A 17856-nucleotide genomic window follows, 5' to 3' on the forward strand; every position below is an offset into this window, starting at 1 on the left:
AGAGATGCCGGGTTGGGTCTGCTTCAATTAAATGCAGAATAAACACAAGGAAGGTTATTACAAAGGGTGTCCTTTCTAAAAGCCCCAACAGAGACAGTGATGGTGGGAACCAGCAAAATCAACTGGCCTGCAGCACCCTGAGCCCTGAACCTAGAGGATTGAGGATGTGAAATCAGAGTTGTGGTGATGTGGTGAGGCTGCAGAGGCTGCCACCACTGCCAGGCCCTTCCCTTCCCTCATCCCCTCCCTGCTGGAGGAGACAAAGGGGTGCACAAGCAATGCCAGACCCTCACCCCAAAACCTCACTAAAAGCCATGGAAATCTTTCACTGGCTGAGTTGGGAGATTGGATGAGGCTACATTCATTTAGACTAAACAACCCCCATTTCACAGCAGTATCTGCAGTGGGTTTTGGCAGCATTATGGCAGAAATAAACTACTCCCTTGTACTTTCTTGGAAGTGACAAAGAGTGATGGCAGCAAACTGAGTAACCTCTTTAATGTGCAACAACCAGTACGTAAAATAACACGCACTTCATGGTCAGAGTCCAGTTTTAAATAGAAATTACACAGTGGATATGTTACATTGACAAGTATATAGTGGTTTCAACATTATTTTCTCAAAAATAAAAATACACCACATTGGAATATCGCATACAAAATGTAGAATTTGCCCTAAAATAAAATTCTATCAAATCACTTAAAAAATTAGAAAAGTAAAACGCATACAAACGCCAGTAAAACTGAACAGTCTTACAAGTCGAGGATAGTTTACAAAGATGCTGTCCAACATGTAAAACCCTCTTCCTTCTCCATATGTTCATGCAGTTCAAAAAACCCCAACTGTTAGGTGTGTCCCATAATTAAAAGCTGTTTTCATGACCTTATGAAGTACTTCTTTCTAAAATGCACAGTGGAAGACATTAAATGTGGTAGGGGAAAAAGAGATTTTAATCTAGCAAATATCACAGGCAGAGAAAAGAAGTATGTCTGAAAAATGCATCGTTGTCCCATGGGAGCAGGAGCTGATGGCAGGCTGCCTGTGGGGACACCCTGCAGCTCTGCTGGGCTGGCTCAGCCCAGGTGACAGCAGAAAGGTCAGGGCACACCAAAAAGCTGTGGGCAGGGAGGGGGCAGGGAACACAACTCGAGTTTATATTGCACATTCAGGGTGTTCCTGCTGGGGAGGGACATGGAGCATCCCCCTCCCCCGGCATGGGTGCGTACCCCAAGCCTCAAGCCCCCTGACTTGTCCCACACAAACCTGCACATCCTCTCTGTGAAGGAAAACATGGGCTTGGGGTTGTTGTGGCTTTGATAAACACGTGGACTAAGGTTGGAGAAGTGGCATCAGCCTGAAGGGAAGATCTTCCCATAAAGAAGAAAGGTTTTGCTGGTGGTATTGTCTTCATGTAGCAATACAAAGGAGTGCAGTGAGTCTGTCCAGATGCAATAAGCACATAAATCACATGGAGGAAGCCAGTGGGAAGGGAGACCGTGCAGAGAAAAGCTTTTATTGCAGAGAGCAAGTCCCACCTGCCTTCCCTGCTGCACCCTGGAAAACCAGCGCCTCTACATCGAGTGCCACCACCGTCACTGTCCCTGTCCCTGTGGCACAAATCCCGCCACAAACAGAAAATGAAGGTTGAAAACTCATCCTTGAGGAAGAAAAAAATGAGGTTCTGAAGCAACTGGGCTAAAGGAGACACCCCTCCTGTGCAATTAACCCAGGTGCCCAACATCCCCCCTCCTGGGCATGCTGGCTCAGCGCTTCCCTTCTCCCTCTGTGCTGCAGTCCCTGCCTTCCACCAGGGCTTGAAGCTTCCCACGGTGCTGCTGGGGCTGAGCAGTGAAGAACCAGTGCTGGGGCTGTGGGGGGCATGAATTGATCCAAAAACATTGCAATCCCAAGTAATTGGCAGGAGCCAGCACATCTGTGCAAATATTTGCTTTTGCTTGTCAAAACTTTGGACAGAATTACATTTCTTCCTCTATTTATTAGCTTCATCTGTCTTGAAACACAAACTGCAAAAATTGTAAGCAGATTGACATCTCCTGACTTCACTGGGGCTGTGCCTGCTCTGAGGCAATTCTCTGCCAGCTGAAGTGACAGTCCTGGAGGAAGCAAGGCAGATATTGCTGTGCCACCCACAACCCACCTCGCAGCAGTCACGGCTGCAGGGAAGTGAGTGGAGTCTGCGTTGATGGTTATGATCCCCTCACATGAAGCAGCAAGTCTGGAGGCTGCCTGGCTGTCTCTTTGTTGGAAAGGAGGCAGGAGCCACAAGGCAGCATTTCCCTCTTCTCCCCCCACAGCTGGAATGCTGGGACCCACGGAAGGTGACAAGTTCTCGTATGTTTTGGCAAGGTTGGCATCTGCCCTCACGTGTGCATTCACACACACAGCAACGTCCTGGCACACTCCACATCCCTGCTCTTCCCATGTGGTGCTTTAACAACCCTGAGAACAGCAGCCCCAACATCAAATACCAAATCAATACCCAGAACTGGGGTAGGTTTCCACACCGCTGTAGCAGTTGTCTTGCCAAGTTATTACAATGGTCCATACTTAGTATAAAAGGAACCTCCTCAAAACCAATGAAACATAAAAATGCCTTTGTCGGAGATACTTACTAATTTGCAAGTGACCCAACAGCAAAAATGAACAATTAGAGCCCTGCTGTCACACCAGTACAGAGCAGTTATATCCACAGTGCAAACTGTGTAATTCCCATTCATATTTCAGTCACTCCTGACAATTAAATCACATTTCCTTTTCTTGTTACAGCCAATATATGCACATCAATCAATGCAGCTTCTTTATGTTGCAGTGCAAGGCCACACAGTCACTTGCTCAGTTTACTGTAGAACAAGAACCCAGCAATAACATTTCTATCACCACAAAATTTCAAACTTTATATGGACTTGATCAGTCCAATGCAATATTTTGAAATACTGAAATTTTGGGCTGAAATGCCCCCTGGAACTGGGCACTTCTTGTTACTCAATGCAATCTGTTGCTCTCCCCCAGTTACCACTACAAACACTGACAGAGTTTGGGGTTTTCCAACCCACTCCAAGATTCAAGTTGTTCCACTCCCACTCCTTTCAGCTCTGTCAGATGGTTGGGAATAACTGATGCTGTGAGCCTGAATACCTGACACACACGGTGCCCATCTGCTTGGCCTCTCCAGGAGTGGGAGCTAAAATCATAGGTTTCAGGTAAATTACAGTCTGCTTGTAACAGATTATCTGTTCACAATATGTGCAGAATCTTTGGGGTCTGCACTTTCTTCCAACTGGCATGATTTTCTAAAAAACCCTATTCTTATGTACATTAAGTACACAGGCAGCCAACCCTTCCCTGTAAAATTGCTCTGGAAGGAAGGAAGCTCTTCTCCACACCTCCAGCTCAGGGGAGCAGGCAGCCCCAAGGGAAGGCAAAGGACTCCAGAGGAAGTTAATGGGTAACAGCAGTGACCAAAGACAGGAACCAGTGCTGTAAGTGGAGCCAGCATTTTGTAATCCTGAGCCTCCCCATGAGCAGCATGGGAGCTTGCACAGCTTCACAGCTCAGGAGGAGAGCCAGCAGTACTGGAAGCTGAACCGAAGGTGTCACTGAGCCAAACAAACCTGAGGAGCAGCCCATGTTTAAAATGAACCATTAGGAGAGAACAGTCACTACGGAACATCCTTCCCAGCATTTCCTGTACAAACCACAACACAACTACCTGTGTGTTAAGGGGCTCGGCACTGCTGGGGAAGACATTCTTCAGGGCTGTGAAGCTACAGATCACCAAGAGAAGGAAATTCCGGGGCTTCTCAGGGCACCTTCCTCTGCTGGCAAGTCACAGGCCATACAGCAGCCAATGCTGTGACTGGTTCAAGTTAGAGAGACTTCAAACTTTCATTATTAAGAAAAACATTAACTGTATTGAGCCTATTCTGCACTGCTGCTAATTGCATGTGTATTGCTAAGGGCTTTCCCTGCACTTCAAACTCAAACTTCCAACAAAGTGCAGGCAGCCTGGCAGCTTGGACTCTTGCTAAATCCAAACAAGGGTGAACCAAGTGATAAAGTTTATCCAAAAAATGTTTCTATGGGTTGTGTTACTTAAATGAAATGGACTGCTCCTCCACAGAAGGAAATAAAATGTTTTCCAGAGATCTCAGCAAGCACATTCAAAATCCTCACATCCATCCTGAGCCAGACTTGTTAATCTATTAAAAATCCTAAGCCTGAACTCTGTGTGAGGAATGCAGCCGTGTCCTTCACAACTTGAAGTAATTTGGGAGCAATCCTTTGACTTTCACTTGGGCAGATTTCCATCAGAGCTGCTGGGAGCTCGGGTTGAGCCCTGACTCCGGCGCAGGTTTCCTGCGGGGTCTGGCTGAGCTGCCCAGCCCTGGAGAAAGTCCCTGCCGTGGAGCAGAGGCACCGATGGCTGTAACTCAGCCCAGGCTGCAGTGCCAGGCAGACACAGGGCCTGGGCTCTGCATGGCAAGGCTCCAGCAGCGAGGGGCTGCAGGGAGGGGCCATGAGAAGCAGCTGGGAGCTTCCCCGTGAGTGACAGAGCCAACACCAGCCAGGTTCCAAATGGAGCAGAGGCCAAGGCTGAACCCATCAGCCATGGTGAAAACACCTCTGGGATAACAGAGTAAGAAGGGAAGCTATGGCACAGCAGCCATTGCAGCCAGAGGGAGGAGTAGCTCTACAGGTACCCAGGTCAGTGCAGGGGGAGAGGCAGGAGCTGAATCCAGAGATTCCCCTGCAGCCTGTGATGCAGACCATGGTGAGGCAGCCCATGGGAAGCAGAGATCCACCTGCAGCCTGTGGAGAACCCCATGCCGTGCAGCTGGATGCCCAAAGGAGGCTGTGGACCTGTGGGAAACCTGATGGAGAAGACTCCTGGCATGACCTGCAGCATGCTGGAGAGAGAAGCCCAGGCTGGAGCAGGTTTGCTGGCAGGATTGTTCCCGAAGCTCTGTGCCTGCACTGGTGAAATCATGCATGGATGCTAACTCTGAAGCAGGCAGCATAGTGCCTGTGGAATAGCAGGCCGCAGAGTTTTCTCAGTCTTGCCTGAGAAATCACGGGGAGGATTTAAAACAATCCTCAGAGACAGAAAGCAGCCTTGCAGGTGCTGTTTGTCTGTTCCTTGTTTTCTGGCAAGAGAAGGTCGAGGGGTGGTGAGCCACTGACCAATGATGGTGATGTGTTAGTTTACTAACCAATAAGAGTTTCTTTTCTGTACTTTTCACGTATTGGTCTATAAAAAAGATCTAAAGCAATAAACCAAAAGGAAATTCTCCTGATCGACTCCTTAGAGAGTCTGTGTCGTTCATCTCGCCATTCCTAGTAGAGCGACAATCGTGGAGGATTGTCTCCCCTGGGAAGCACTCCATGCTGGAGCAGGGGAAGAATGTGAGGTGTCCTCAGGGGATGAGACATGGTCTGACCACAGTCCCCCTGTGCTGCTGGGAGGAGGAGGGAGAGAAAACCACAAGTAAAGTTAAGCCTGGAAAGAAGGGAGAGATTGGGGGAAGGTGTCTTCAAGATTAGGTTTTATTTCTCATTACCCTACTGTGACATGATTGCTAGTAAATTAAACTAGTTTCCCCAAGTTGAGTCTGTCTTGCCCATGATGGTAACTGGTGAGTGATCTCTCCCTGTTCTTACCTCAACTTATGAGCTTTCCATTTTATTTCCTCTCCTCTGCCCAGCTGAGGAGGGCAATGACAGAGCAGCTGTGGTGAGCACATGGTGTCCACCCACAGTCAACCCACCACACAGAGAAACAGCTACCAAAGCATCAGAGTCACAGTGAGCCATTCACACTGACTCAGAAAAACAATCAACAGGGTTTAAAACAAGAGATTCACTCTTTTCTCCTCTCTATGGAGAGCCTGCATCTGGAAGCACTGACAAATATTTTGAATTGTTTGATGCCTTCTGGAACAGAGGAAGAATGGCTTATAGTAAGAATACTGTGTAAAATGCTTCTCCATCTTAACATAGTCAGGACAGTGGAAGGATTTGAGATCTCTGTCACTCAGGACAGTGCCTGAGCTGAACAAATTTAATCTTTATATAGCTACAGTAAATTGCAGAAACAGAGCTCTGAAAAGCTATCTGAGCTGAAAGTTCCGCCATGACAGTGCAACCCCAGACTCTTGGCAAGCGATCCTTGGTTTCAGAAGACAATAGGGAGCAGCAGCTATTGGATACTGAAACTAATCCAGGCACTAAAACATAGTAAAAAGATGCTTTACAGTTAATACCACTCATCTGAAAGTAAGGGATCATGCCAGTGGATCTGGTTGGACTGATTTAGTTTTCCCTGTGCAGGTTAGCTCCACTACCACAAAGAACCTGCTTCAAGACAGGAAAGATCATTTAGAGCCCATATAGGCAATGAACTAAATCCATTTTCAGTTACTACAGTAAGTACATCAATTGCTCTGAAAACATAAAAGCAAGGAACAGCTTGTTTTATTTTACTGCACAGATACACTCCTGAGTTAAGTCTTAGAGGTGTATTCTCTCTGCAAAAGGAGAGCAGGCAGAAGGAACAGATCCATGTCTGAAAGGTAGTTCTGGGTTTATTTGAGTGAGTTTATCATGTTGGTGTCACCGCAGGGGCAAAGAGCCCCACACAGGAGCAGAGGGTGCTTGATTCAACTTCCAGAGATGCAAAGCCTCCTCCAACACATGCACCCACCCCCTGCCACAGAACTGCCACGACAGAAAATCATTCAGCCCCTGAAAAGAATCCCTGTCGCAGACCGCGCATGACGCGTTCCCACTCACGGCAGTGACTTAGTTACAAACAAGGGCACATCACCTTCCCCAGACAGCATCACCTGGGGTAAACCTAGGGAAACACATACCCTTGCACAACTTATATATATATGTATCTCTTATATATATAAGTTTTATTTGTGTATACATTGATATAAATATGCACACCCCCATACACACAAACACACCCCCCTAACACAAAGCACAGAACACACACACACATACAGAAATATTTTAAATTATGCTGAACTGAAATCTAAGAATATAATTAAGAAATCATTAGCAGGTTTAAAAATTGGGTTAAAAAACTTTTCAAAGTGTCTTTAATATTTATGTTCAAGTAAGGGCCAGAATGACCACAGATTAGTACTGATAAAAAGAGCTGGCATTAATTTCCCATATTATGCCAGAACTCATGAGTTACTCCTCATTGTCAAACTCATTGTCATTTCGCCATCAATGCACCTCCTCAACTAGGAAGGTGTTTTGTTAGGAAACAGTGATTTTTCAAGACAGGTTACAAGAAATATTGTTTAGGCACCCTCAGTCATAAACTAATCCTAAAAACCACACACACCTTAGAGTATCAGGAGAGAACTAGCAGGACTCAGACATCCACAACCACAGAATTCAGTGGCACAAACAGTAAAAAAGGCAGTACTGGAGATGAAGGATGGAAAGGTGACATAGTGGTGGCCTTTAGAACAGCAACTTTTACCTAGAGTGACACTCCAGTACACCTCAGATGCTCCATATTCAGGAGATATGGAACTATGGTGGCATTTCAGAGATGACTGTGGGTGGAGGTTGGGATTCAGTGGCAGCTAAAGCTATTGTTTACTTGTGCTCCAGGGTGGTAACAAACACCTCTAATAACACTGCAAGGATTATTTGGGCTATTTAGTATGGCTAAAACCCCTGTGTACCAGTGTCTTATATCAGAACCCACTTTATTAGAATGTAAATGTAGTGTACAAGCACCAAATCATTTTAGCTTAACTGTTTAACGGACATTCAATATATAAATGACTAGTGATTTTAAAGAGCTCTTGAAGAAAAGATTTTTCTTATTTTTTTCCTTTTGTTAAGATTATTCCCTATTTTTATTCTGATAGAAGACTCTGAAGATTACTGGTACCCAGGTGTGTAGAACTGTGAGTCAGCACACAGGTGCACACAGACACACACACACATACACAACATACACCTCACTGCTACATCAACAGTCTCCTCAACAGAGAGCCCCAGCTCTGGCACAGGGACCTGGACAGCAGAGAGATTCTCTTTGTGCATTTTGGTGTCACCATCACCACTCCAGCTCCACATTTATGGCAAATCAAGATGGTCTTGAACGTAAGAACAACCCGTCCCTCACCCTCTCTAAATAAAGCCATGATTAAGTCTTGAAATTTCTTTGTTTTTCTGCTGTTCAGCTGTGCAAATCCAGGCAGATGTGCAGACTGCAAAGCCAACTTCCAGTCTCTTCCAAGCCCTCACCAGTCTGGTGTGATCACACGGAGACGACGACGTCGAGATAGAGTCTGTCGTAGGACTCGCGGAAGCACAGGATGAGGAGCAGGCTGAGCAGACACGACCCTGGCAGGCACCAGTTGAACCAGGAAAACTCTGTAAAGCAGAACAGAGACCCAGCCTCAGTTATCAAATGTGCTCTGTGTTTAAAGCTACCAAAAGTTGGACTGATGGCAGGTTTGAAGGAAATTGCTGTGTTCTGACAAAATCCTGACAGCTCCTGATCGATGGAAGGTAAACATGGCCTGTGAGCCTTCTCCCATGGACACCTCAAGTTATATGTATTTATAACCAATGCCTCCAGCTAACGTGAATCCTCCTTATTCAACCTGCCAATGGAGAGAACTGGGAAAAAAAATAAAATCCATCATTGCTAATGGAGAATAAACCACTTCCAAAGACTCTGCTCATTAGTCCCTTGATTTCTATGGATTGAGAACTAAAATTAAAAGCATAGGAAGAAACTGGGTTTGATTTTGAATCCTGCCTCACTGCATAAGGAGGAGAAAACCAATTCCTCAGAAGAAACTTGTGCATAATACAATCAATTCAATTTAAAAGTCATTGCAAAAACAGGTCCTCAGAAGCCTCTTTTCAGCTGTTTGACACAATGTGCTGCTCTTAAAAGCCTGTGTTCCACATTCAAGAAATCCTGTCATCTGATATTTGACTAATAATTAGCAGTTTGATGCATGTTTTTTTTTCAAACAAGTACAATACATTTTTTTTAAAAATGTGTCAGTTTACTAGAGAAAAAGTAAATTTTTTTCTCTGGATAGTGTTTTACTCATTTTTTTTTTCATTTTCCATTATTACTAGTATTATTAATATTATTATTTCTCTTATTATTATTTATTTAATTTTGCGGAATCTAAACTCTCCCTCCAGGTCCGAGTTAATCAAAATCAAGGCTTCATAACTGCAACTTTCTTAAATCTGTAATTTATATTGCTGAAAGAAAAAATATGATTTATTTTAAACAATGCGAAGGACAACTGTCAGAAAGCCTGAAAAATCAACCTTCCAAAACCAGTAACTTTGAACACCAAAAACCCTTATGGAGTTGTTTAGGCAGTAATATTATTAAAACCGTAGTAAAATTTTCCTAGGCTTGGAGAAGACTCTTACGTGATGCCAGAAGTCAACAGGCAAATGCTTTGCTATTATTTTCCTTATAACATTCCTCCTTAATTGGATTAAACAGACTTTAACTCAAATATCCTAAAAGATGAAATTTAACTTGAGAATCCTTCTTGTCTTTTTTGATTCAGAATTTGTGACAGCACTGGCGATGCAGGGGACGCATCAACTGTGTGAAGCCAAAGGTCAGTTTCCTTTTGTTTTTCCCCTGGAAGTCCCTGCAGAAAAGGCAAGGGAAACCTCATGCAGAGGCTGTAGCTTTGGGACACAGCACTAGCAGTGAGGCTGAGATTTAGGAAGGTTTACATCCCCACTCTGCTAGCTGAACCAAAATCTTCAGTGCACTGGAAAATTTCCAGGGTTTGGGTCCTTCTCAGCATTTGCAATATCAGTACAAGGAGAAAAAGAGAAATTGGAATAAAAACTACTGAAAGATTATTTGGCCTAAAAGGAAAGACCAAGGGAACAAGATGAATTTGACTGAGTTCTGATTTATCTGTAAGCTCCTTAAATGCCATTAGAGGATGTATTTGAATCAAATGAAAGCAAATTATTAAGATCATTATCTACCTTCTAACGGATTTTTTTAATCAGAGGAGCCAATAGCACCCCCGGCACTGATCCCCCCCCAGTGACCACAAACTCTCTCATACTTTCTATCAAAGAATGCATTTTCCTAAGCAAAAAATACTTTGTTTTCTTTCCTTTTGAAGAAATAAGGAAAGTATTTTAAGTGCATGGGTATACCAATTTCAGATTTATCCTAACCTGCATTTACTGATATCTCGTAGGGAAAGAAATATGAGAGACAAAAAATGGTCCCAAATACCCTATTTATGGGGGGATGAGTTCACTTTATTGTAATTCTTTCATCAGAAGTGAGACGCCATATCTCCATGCTCATTCATTATGTAATGCCAAACACTGAAAAAATTCTCAGAATATTCTGTGTCATCTTTCCGGCTCAGGTACAGATGTCAGAAAAAGTAGTATGTGTGAACAGAGTTCACACCAATTAATATCAAAAGCATTATTTAAAATGTAAAGACTAGCTCTCACACCACCCAAGGCTAGCCTAGATGGCATTCAGATTTTACAATGATACAGTTCAACATCAGTATTTAAAAAATTAAGTAATTTCTCTCTGTGTTCACAGACCACAATTTGGAACAAGGTTGTCATCCTGCTTGCAATTTCCTGGCAGAAAGACAAACCAGGCTGAAAAATTGCCCCAGGTTGAAACCTTGATAATTGCTAGCAGAATTCAATCTGAAATTTGTCACACTCCTCTTAGTTATAAAATACATCTTAAGAAGTAGCAATACATAAAAGCTCACATTTTCTAATGGTTTACAAATATTACACTGTGAAGCCAATGTTTACCATAATGACAAAATACAAAGAAAAAATCTGTGTCTTTGAAAAGCCATTAATAAAGACCACTTCCCTTCGAAAGCAAGCTGGGTTCTTATTTTACAGCTTAGAGTAATAATATGTATTATAGTGTACTAAACAGCAACTTGTAACTTATGATTATGAGTTAGGAGGAAGCAAATAATACTTGTGAGACAAGAAAGTCTGGAGCAATTGACAAAAAAATGAAGGGAAATCCTGTTGAGCTGGATTAGGCCATGGGATTACCCAAAGGAATGCCTGTTTTTGAGCAGTTTTCACTGTCTTTGAGCAGTGGTGAGAATTCTCTGCCCTGCAGGGGGACCTCTGATCCACTGAATGGAGCTGACTTGAACTGGGGCATTTCTGCTCTGCCCCTCCTGGGCAATACAGTTGTAACCAGCAGCATGAGGCTGGGTGAGCTTTACTGTGGTTCTGAACACCCACAGGTACAAACATTATTAATGGTCACGTTACCCAGGCTTTTATAAACTATGATGACAGCATGTACTTTGGTGGTTTCTGGCTACAGCAAATTCAGGTAGAATTGTCTTGCATCTAAGTCATTTTTATAAGCATGCATATAGAAAAGAATAATTAAAATTCTCCTTCCTTGCTGCCCTTGCTTGGATTCAAACATTTGGTTATTAACAGAAATTGTATGTGTAAAGCCTTCCTTTTACTGACAAAGGTATCTCCTTAAGGAGAATTAAATTTTTCAAGTGGCTTGTATTTCTTACCTGTATGGTAAAATGTGAGGAAAAACAAAAGCACTCCCATGAACACATTACTCAAAAAGGTGACAACTCCACAGCTTATTCCTTCTGGAACAGGGTAGACTGTCTCCACAAAGAGCTCAAAGAATATTGGTACGCTGCTGTTGAGGAATATACCCAGCAAAATGCAGGATGTGTACAGTGTAGCTGTAACAGAAACAAAAACTGTTATTAATTACACGATGGTTTTTTTTCCCCCTATTCAGAGCTGCCAAGAATACTAATATCTGAATAACCAAAAAATGCATAACCTTATTTTTATCCCCTGTGTATCAAAAAGAACATCACATCCCACCAGCTTTAGGAAGAATGAATGCATTGATTTGTGGGGAAAAAAAAGTCAGAAGTACTGATTGACTTATTTATCTATTTATTTAAACAGAATCCATGAAGATACATTCAGTGATTTAGACTCCACTAGTAAGTAAAACAAACAACAAAATTATGAATGCAAAGTATCACCTACTAGTTTGATTTACCTCTGAAAAAAACAGAAAATATTGTCCTACATGCAATTAGGACAGGGAGCAATTAATGCACCAAATTGGAAATAGACATGGATTAACCTTTTGACTTAGCTCTAAAGGTCAAAACTAATTTTGCTTCTATTTTACAAATAAATACTCATGATCTACCAGCTATCAAGACATTAGTATTCAGCACAGCCTGAGCTGCAACATGTTGAATCCCTTCTGGCTTCAAAAGGAAATGAAGGGCACCCAGCTCCTGACAGGAATGGGACAGATTTGATAATGCAGATTATTTGCTGCTCTACAGCAAATTGTTTTTCTTGGACAAACCAACAGAAGAATGTGACATTTCTTCAGCAGCCTCAGCTATTTTGTTCTAAAATTTCTGCCAAATACTTCACAGTATCTAATACAAAAGCTTAATATGCCTATATTATCATTTAATAAATGTATTATAGCTATTTATGGAAAAGAAGAAACAACACAAAAGTTCACAAAAATTTAGTATCTATTTATAAATTTGTTTTTTTCTTAGTGCTGTCTTAGAGAAGATTTCCTGACTTACAACCTCAATAACCCAAGGTTACTGACCAAATAAAAAGAAGAAAGAAATTATCGGAAGGATTTAAATAACAAGAAAACCCTGAAATAATTTCTGAGGTTCCTTCCAAAAGACTGAGAAAACCTATAGAAAAAAAGTCAGATACAAAAGTCTTATGAAGTCACAGGTAAATTATTTATAATGTCTTTTTGCTGCAGTGAGAAGACTATATGGTACAAAATCCTTAGATTTTTTTTTCATATAAATATATATATTTGTACATATTTCAGTTTAATTTAGACTCTTTTTTCTTAGAAAGGGGAGAACGGAAACAGCTCTCCTTCATCTTTTGTTAAGCACTGCTCAAGACTTCAGCTGAGAAACTTAGGAAGCAGAAAAAGTTCAGCTTAAAAAAAAATTAAATATCAGCTTTTTAAAATACAAAAAACTCATGGAAAAGAAATAAAGGCATTAAGAAGCAGATGGGGCTACCTATCACATCCTCTATTTCATGTGGTTTACATCCAAAGCACAAGGACATTTCTTTCTCAACAGAGGATTTATCTGGACAGGAAAAAGGAGGGAGAACTGGCCCTGCTTTTTTGAATATACCACTGTACTCTGAACTGTTAAGAAAAACAAACAAATGCACACAAAAACAAAGAAAACCAACCCTCTCAAAAAAAAACCATGGTAGCTTTTCCCACCCTTGAATTCTCCTGTCATAAACTGCAGAATAAATCAAAGAAATTGATGCAAGATATGTCCAGGAGTTGTCAGAGAGGAAAGAAAAAACCCCACACAGTATTAGGATGCTCTTCCTAATGCTCCCCTCTAGCTAACACTGAAAACCTGATTCCCTAGTTGAAAGATCCATAGATTTTTGCTGCAAGTCCTCACCAGTATTTAAAGTTTCATGAGCCACTCTTTGAACTCCCATTTACCTCAAACACTGCTGCATATTGCTCTAACTCTCTCTAACTGCTGGCAGGTGTAGCCAGAATATCCAATCACACCCAGCGCTTTGACATTTTTGCATTGGCTTGAGAGACCAACACATAAATGAAATAGAACAATCTCTTAAGACAAATGAACATTTGCCCCTTATTACACTCAGTTGAAGATGTCTATAGATAGACTTGTAACTTCTAGAGAACATTTTCAGAATCTCCCTCAAAGAAGAGAAGGTGGGACCTAGCTGTAATTCTGTATCAGAATCTCAAACAGTGGAAATAGTTGAGAAGCTGCTGAAAGCCACGACACTGAAAGTGAAGCAGTGAACACAGCATCAGAAGCAAGACCTCTGCAAGAGTGCTGAAACATCTTCCATAAGGAGCAACAGCCAGGAAAGGGAAATCATGCCTCTGAACAGAGACAATGTCTAGAATAAATTTCCAGAAACTTGGAGTCACTGAGATGGAGGCAAAAATTAGCAGCCATTTAACGACTTCAGATTTTGTTTAATACAGTAGGTGCCAAGGTTTCCATAAAATGAATGAGCAGAAGATTTGCTAGATTAAAATATGCCAGTTGAATGCCATCATTGCTCACCACTCACTAAAAGGTATTAAGATGACCAGACCACAAGTGAGCAAGGGCAGTAACTCTGTACCTGGGAAACAACACCCTCACCTTTCCTTGTCACTCACACAAACACACCCACTGGCACACACCTCACACTGGCACACTGTGAGGAGAAAAGCAGCTTTAGCATCACCTTTTGGCTGCCCCAAAGTATTGCCTGCCTTGTGTGTGCACACCAAGAACTGCCAGCTGAATACCCGTGACAGCACCTCAGCTGAGATCACAGGTAGCACTGATAAAACAAGGTCTGTGTAGAGGTACAGGTACACATATCTTTGGAATTAATAAGCAGAAATGTCACAGCAAAAGGACAGATAGAATATAGCATCCAGTAGATGCCAATTTGAGTTCTAACATCTAATGGAAATGATAGCTTTTAATTGGGAAACCACAAAAAGAAGCTCTGAAAATGAGGGTGATGTGCATGTCTGAAAGCCTTCTTTAAATGGCACATACTGTAGTGATGGGATTTTTATTTCATGCATCTGTAAATCACTCCAAGTTTTCCTGAGCACTATACAAATTAGCTTATTCCAGTAACTTGGCAACTGAGTCACAAATCCAACTGGTCAACTAGACAGGAACTCAAAGATAAGAGAAGCAGTTCTAGAAAAATAAGTCACAGAAACAAGTAAAATCAGAGTTCAGAAGTGGGTTTTGGCTTTTATTTCACACACTAAATAGTGTATCTCATATTCCAGCTCGTGGGCGACAGGACAGCAGGGAGATACCACCTATTACCAGGGACCATTTGCTTTCCATCACAGAGACCTTGTGCTGAACAAACACAAACAATTACCATGATTTTATACTGCAGAAGAACAGCTGCTGAAGTTACAGCAAATGTTCTTTCAATTAAGACAATCTTAATGACAGTCATTGGAAATGAATATAATGATCTGAAAGCACAGACAAAAAAAAAAAAAAAAAAAAGATGATTCACCAAGAAGCTAACATTGTGTCCTAAAGAATAACAACTAACTTGGATAGGCATACACTGGAGAAGTGTGTCATGCTACTACTACAAAAAAAATAAAGCAACTTTTTCTTAGGAAAAGGAATTAATTAATTGCCCATGAAGTTATGTGCAAAGTTGTGTATCCAAGACAATGGCAGCTATGGACATCAACAATGGAACTGGGCTAGGTTTCTTAAAACATTACATTAATTGAAATAGTTTAAAAGATGTTTGTGTGCATTAAGCAGCTATTTCTCGGGCTGACCACTGCAAAAAGATCAGCAAAGGCAAAAAACCTCCAAAGCACAGCTGTTTCAGAGAGCTGGCCAGGAGCTGCTGCAGCAGGAGGCTCAAGCCACGTTTCATCATCTCATGTTCACGCCTGAGGCATGAGGTAACCCTTGCTATTCCCTCAGCACTCATTCTGCTGGCCAGGAAGGAAGCAAGCAATAAAATATGCCTTGATAATAGCACTAGAGATGTTACCAGTTAGATGACTTAGGACTGATGGTGATACAGTGGCTTAGCAGAAAGAGGAGAAAAAGTGGCAAGAAGGAAGGTTCCTCACTGGCTTATCTCCTACAGGTCTTCAGCTACTGGATGGAAAAAACCTTCCCATATCCCAGAAAAAGACTTTCTCTTTTCCAAGCCACAAGCTGTGGCAAAAACTTTCTAAAAAAACAAAAACTTTCTAGAAAAAATAAAAGGGGTTGGGGGATGAAGTTAGAAATTCAGATAGGGAAGTGATTTAAATGGCAGCCTTCACTTGGTGTCCTCAGATGAGCTTGCAGTGCAGCAGGAGATTCAACTATCTCTGACATACAATTTCCCAGAATTTTCCAGGACATTCTGCAACATGTTTTGCAATTTACTCTTAAATTATACCATCATTAAATGTGTCACTACAGAGCCTGATCCAAACCCAAAGGAAACTGATGGAAGGACCTCAACTGATGTGACTAGTTCTTATCAACCATTGACACATGTATCTTGACTGACTTTTAACAAAGAATATGAAATACTACCATTTCTTAAAAAAAAAAAATAGTTTAATAAATAGTAATAATAAATTTACACCGGAAATGCTGTATCAAGTGCAAGCAAGTGGTACAGTATCTCCTTCCAAAGTCCTCTGCCAGAATCTCTTGAACTCTGTACATTTTGTTAACAGTTCTCTTCTGAGACACACTCAGCCAAAACTCACACGAATTTTATATAAACAAGAGAGTAAATACAATGGAATATATTCTCTTGGGAGCAACACACAATTTAAAGCAAAACCTATGGAGATCTAGGGCACTTTGTTATTGCCCATTATAACTGTATTCCAAACATCAAAGTGAAAGGATAATGCCTCATGTGGATGCAGGCTTTGTTCACTTCAGTGCTTCAGTATCCCCATGACCAATTTGAACAATTCAAGTTAGTTGTTGCCAAAATCTAAAGTCCATTAAAGTAGAATGAAACCTCCCTATAATCTAACTCTTCCTACTGGCCATGGTAAGAAAAGACTTGGAAGAAGTAACCTTTAAATTTTCCATGAGAAATGTGACTCCCTTAAGGTAAGACAGTAAATTTTACTGTAATTCACTTACGGGAATGAAAAAACACAATAGAAGAAAGATGTCCCTGTAGTGCACATTTATAACATCAATATGTTTCATTGCCTGGATTTCCATTCCAGCACGCACTGATCAAATTGCTATCTCATGATATAGTTTTAAAAATAACCAAAAATCTGATCAAATTTCATTTGTTCTACATTCTTCTCATGAGAAAAGCAAGTGGAATTTGCTTTGAAAGCAGAGCATTCAGTTTGGAGAACTAAGAAATGAAAAAATTACCGAGTAAGCCTCAAGAAATGAAAGAGGAGAGGGCTGGAAATTACACAATATTTGAGATGTGCTATTGATAGATATTTAAAGTGCCCATATTGATAGATACTCATCCCTGAAATGCTCTTCCCAAATTTCCAGCACTGTATACTGTTGAACACTGTTTTTTAAAATAAAATAACCCCCTAAATTAGTTCTTCTTTAAGCACACTTCTATCTGTGAAGTTAAGGAAGCTGTCAGCAAAACAAAGCTCATTTTTCCCATCTTTTAAGTAGGTAAAGCACAGTAGGAGTCAGGGTAACGATTTGCCCACAGCTCTAAGCAGGTTAACGTTTTCAGGCCACTGTTTTATCCTCTGGGTCCCCCTGCCTCACACTTCCCCAGCACATCTTGTTTATAGTAAAGAAATTAAACTGAAATAATAAACCAATCAGTATTGTATTATTAATACCCCTCTTTTTCTGTGCTTTGTAGATGGGGACAGAGAGACAGATGTGTTTACAATGTTCAGTCTGTTGAACCTGAAAATAAGAATGTGGGCTGCTTAAAAATATAGCCATCAACTTATGGAGTTGCCACCGTATTCAGTGTCCGCCATGTAGCACTCAAAAAGATTTTGTAAAGCCAACTTCTGCTGAATGTACTCATAAATATTAGAATATTCTTGATATGCTACACTGAAAACATTCAATCTGAGCTGTGAGCAACTAGTGTTGCATATCAATTTTTGGAAAATGCTAGTATTTGTATCCAGAGATCCTACCAGCAATACAAAGTGGCAAGATACTGAAACTGGCAATACAATGCCTTTGGGTCGAAGTATCCCAT

At 41.4% G+C, this 17856-nt stretch overlaps 1 protein-coding gene across 1 annotated transcript in view; it reads right to left on the reverse strand.

Moving 5' to 3' along the window:
• Positions 1 to 473: 473 nt before the first annotated feature.
• The window catches only part of SLC49A4 (solute carrier family 49 member 4), a 70778-nt gene continuing 53395 nt past the window's right edge, over positions 474 to 17856 (reverse strand). Inside the window, exons 8-9 of the mRNA XM_005519971.3 lie at positions 11604 to 11786; positions 474 to 8427 (exon numbers count right to left, since the gene is read on the reverse strand). Coding sequence (XP_005520028.2) covers positions 8312 to 8427; positions 11604 to 11786 — 299 coding nt within the window. The 3' untranslated portion in view covers positions 474 to 8311. The remainder of the gene's footprint in view (positions 8428 to 11603; positions 11787 to 17856) is intronic.

The sequence above is a fragment of the Pseudopodoces humilis genome, chromosome 8 (genome assembly GCF_049639895.1).
Source record: "Pseudopodoces humilis isolate 2021_Gansu_Grassland_sample_001 chromosome 8, ASM4963989v1, whole genome shotgun sequence".
In the NCBI taxonomy this organism is placed as follows: domain Eukaryota; kingdom Metazoa; phylum Chordata; class Aves; order Passeriformes; family Paridae; genus Pseudopodoces; species Pseudopodoces humilis.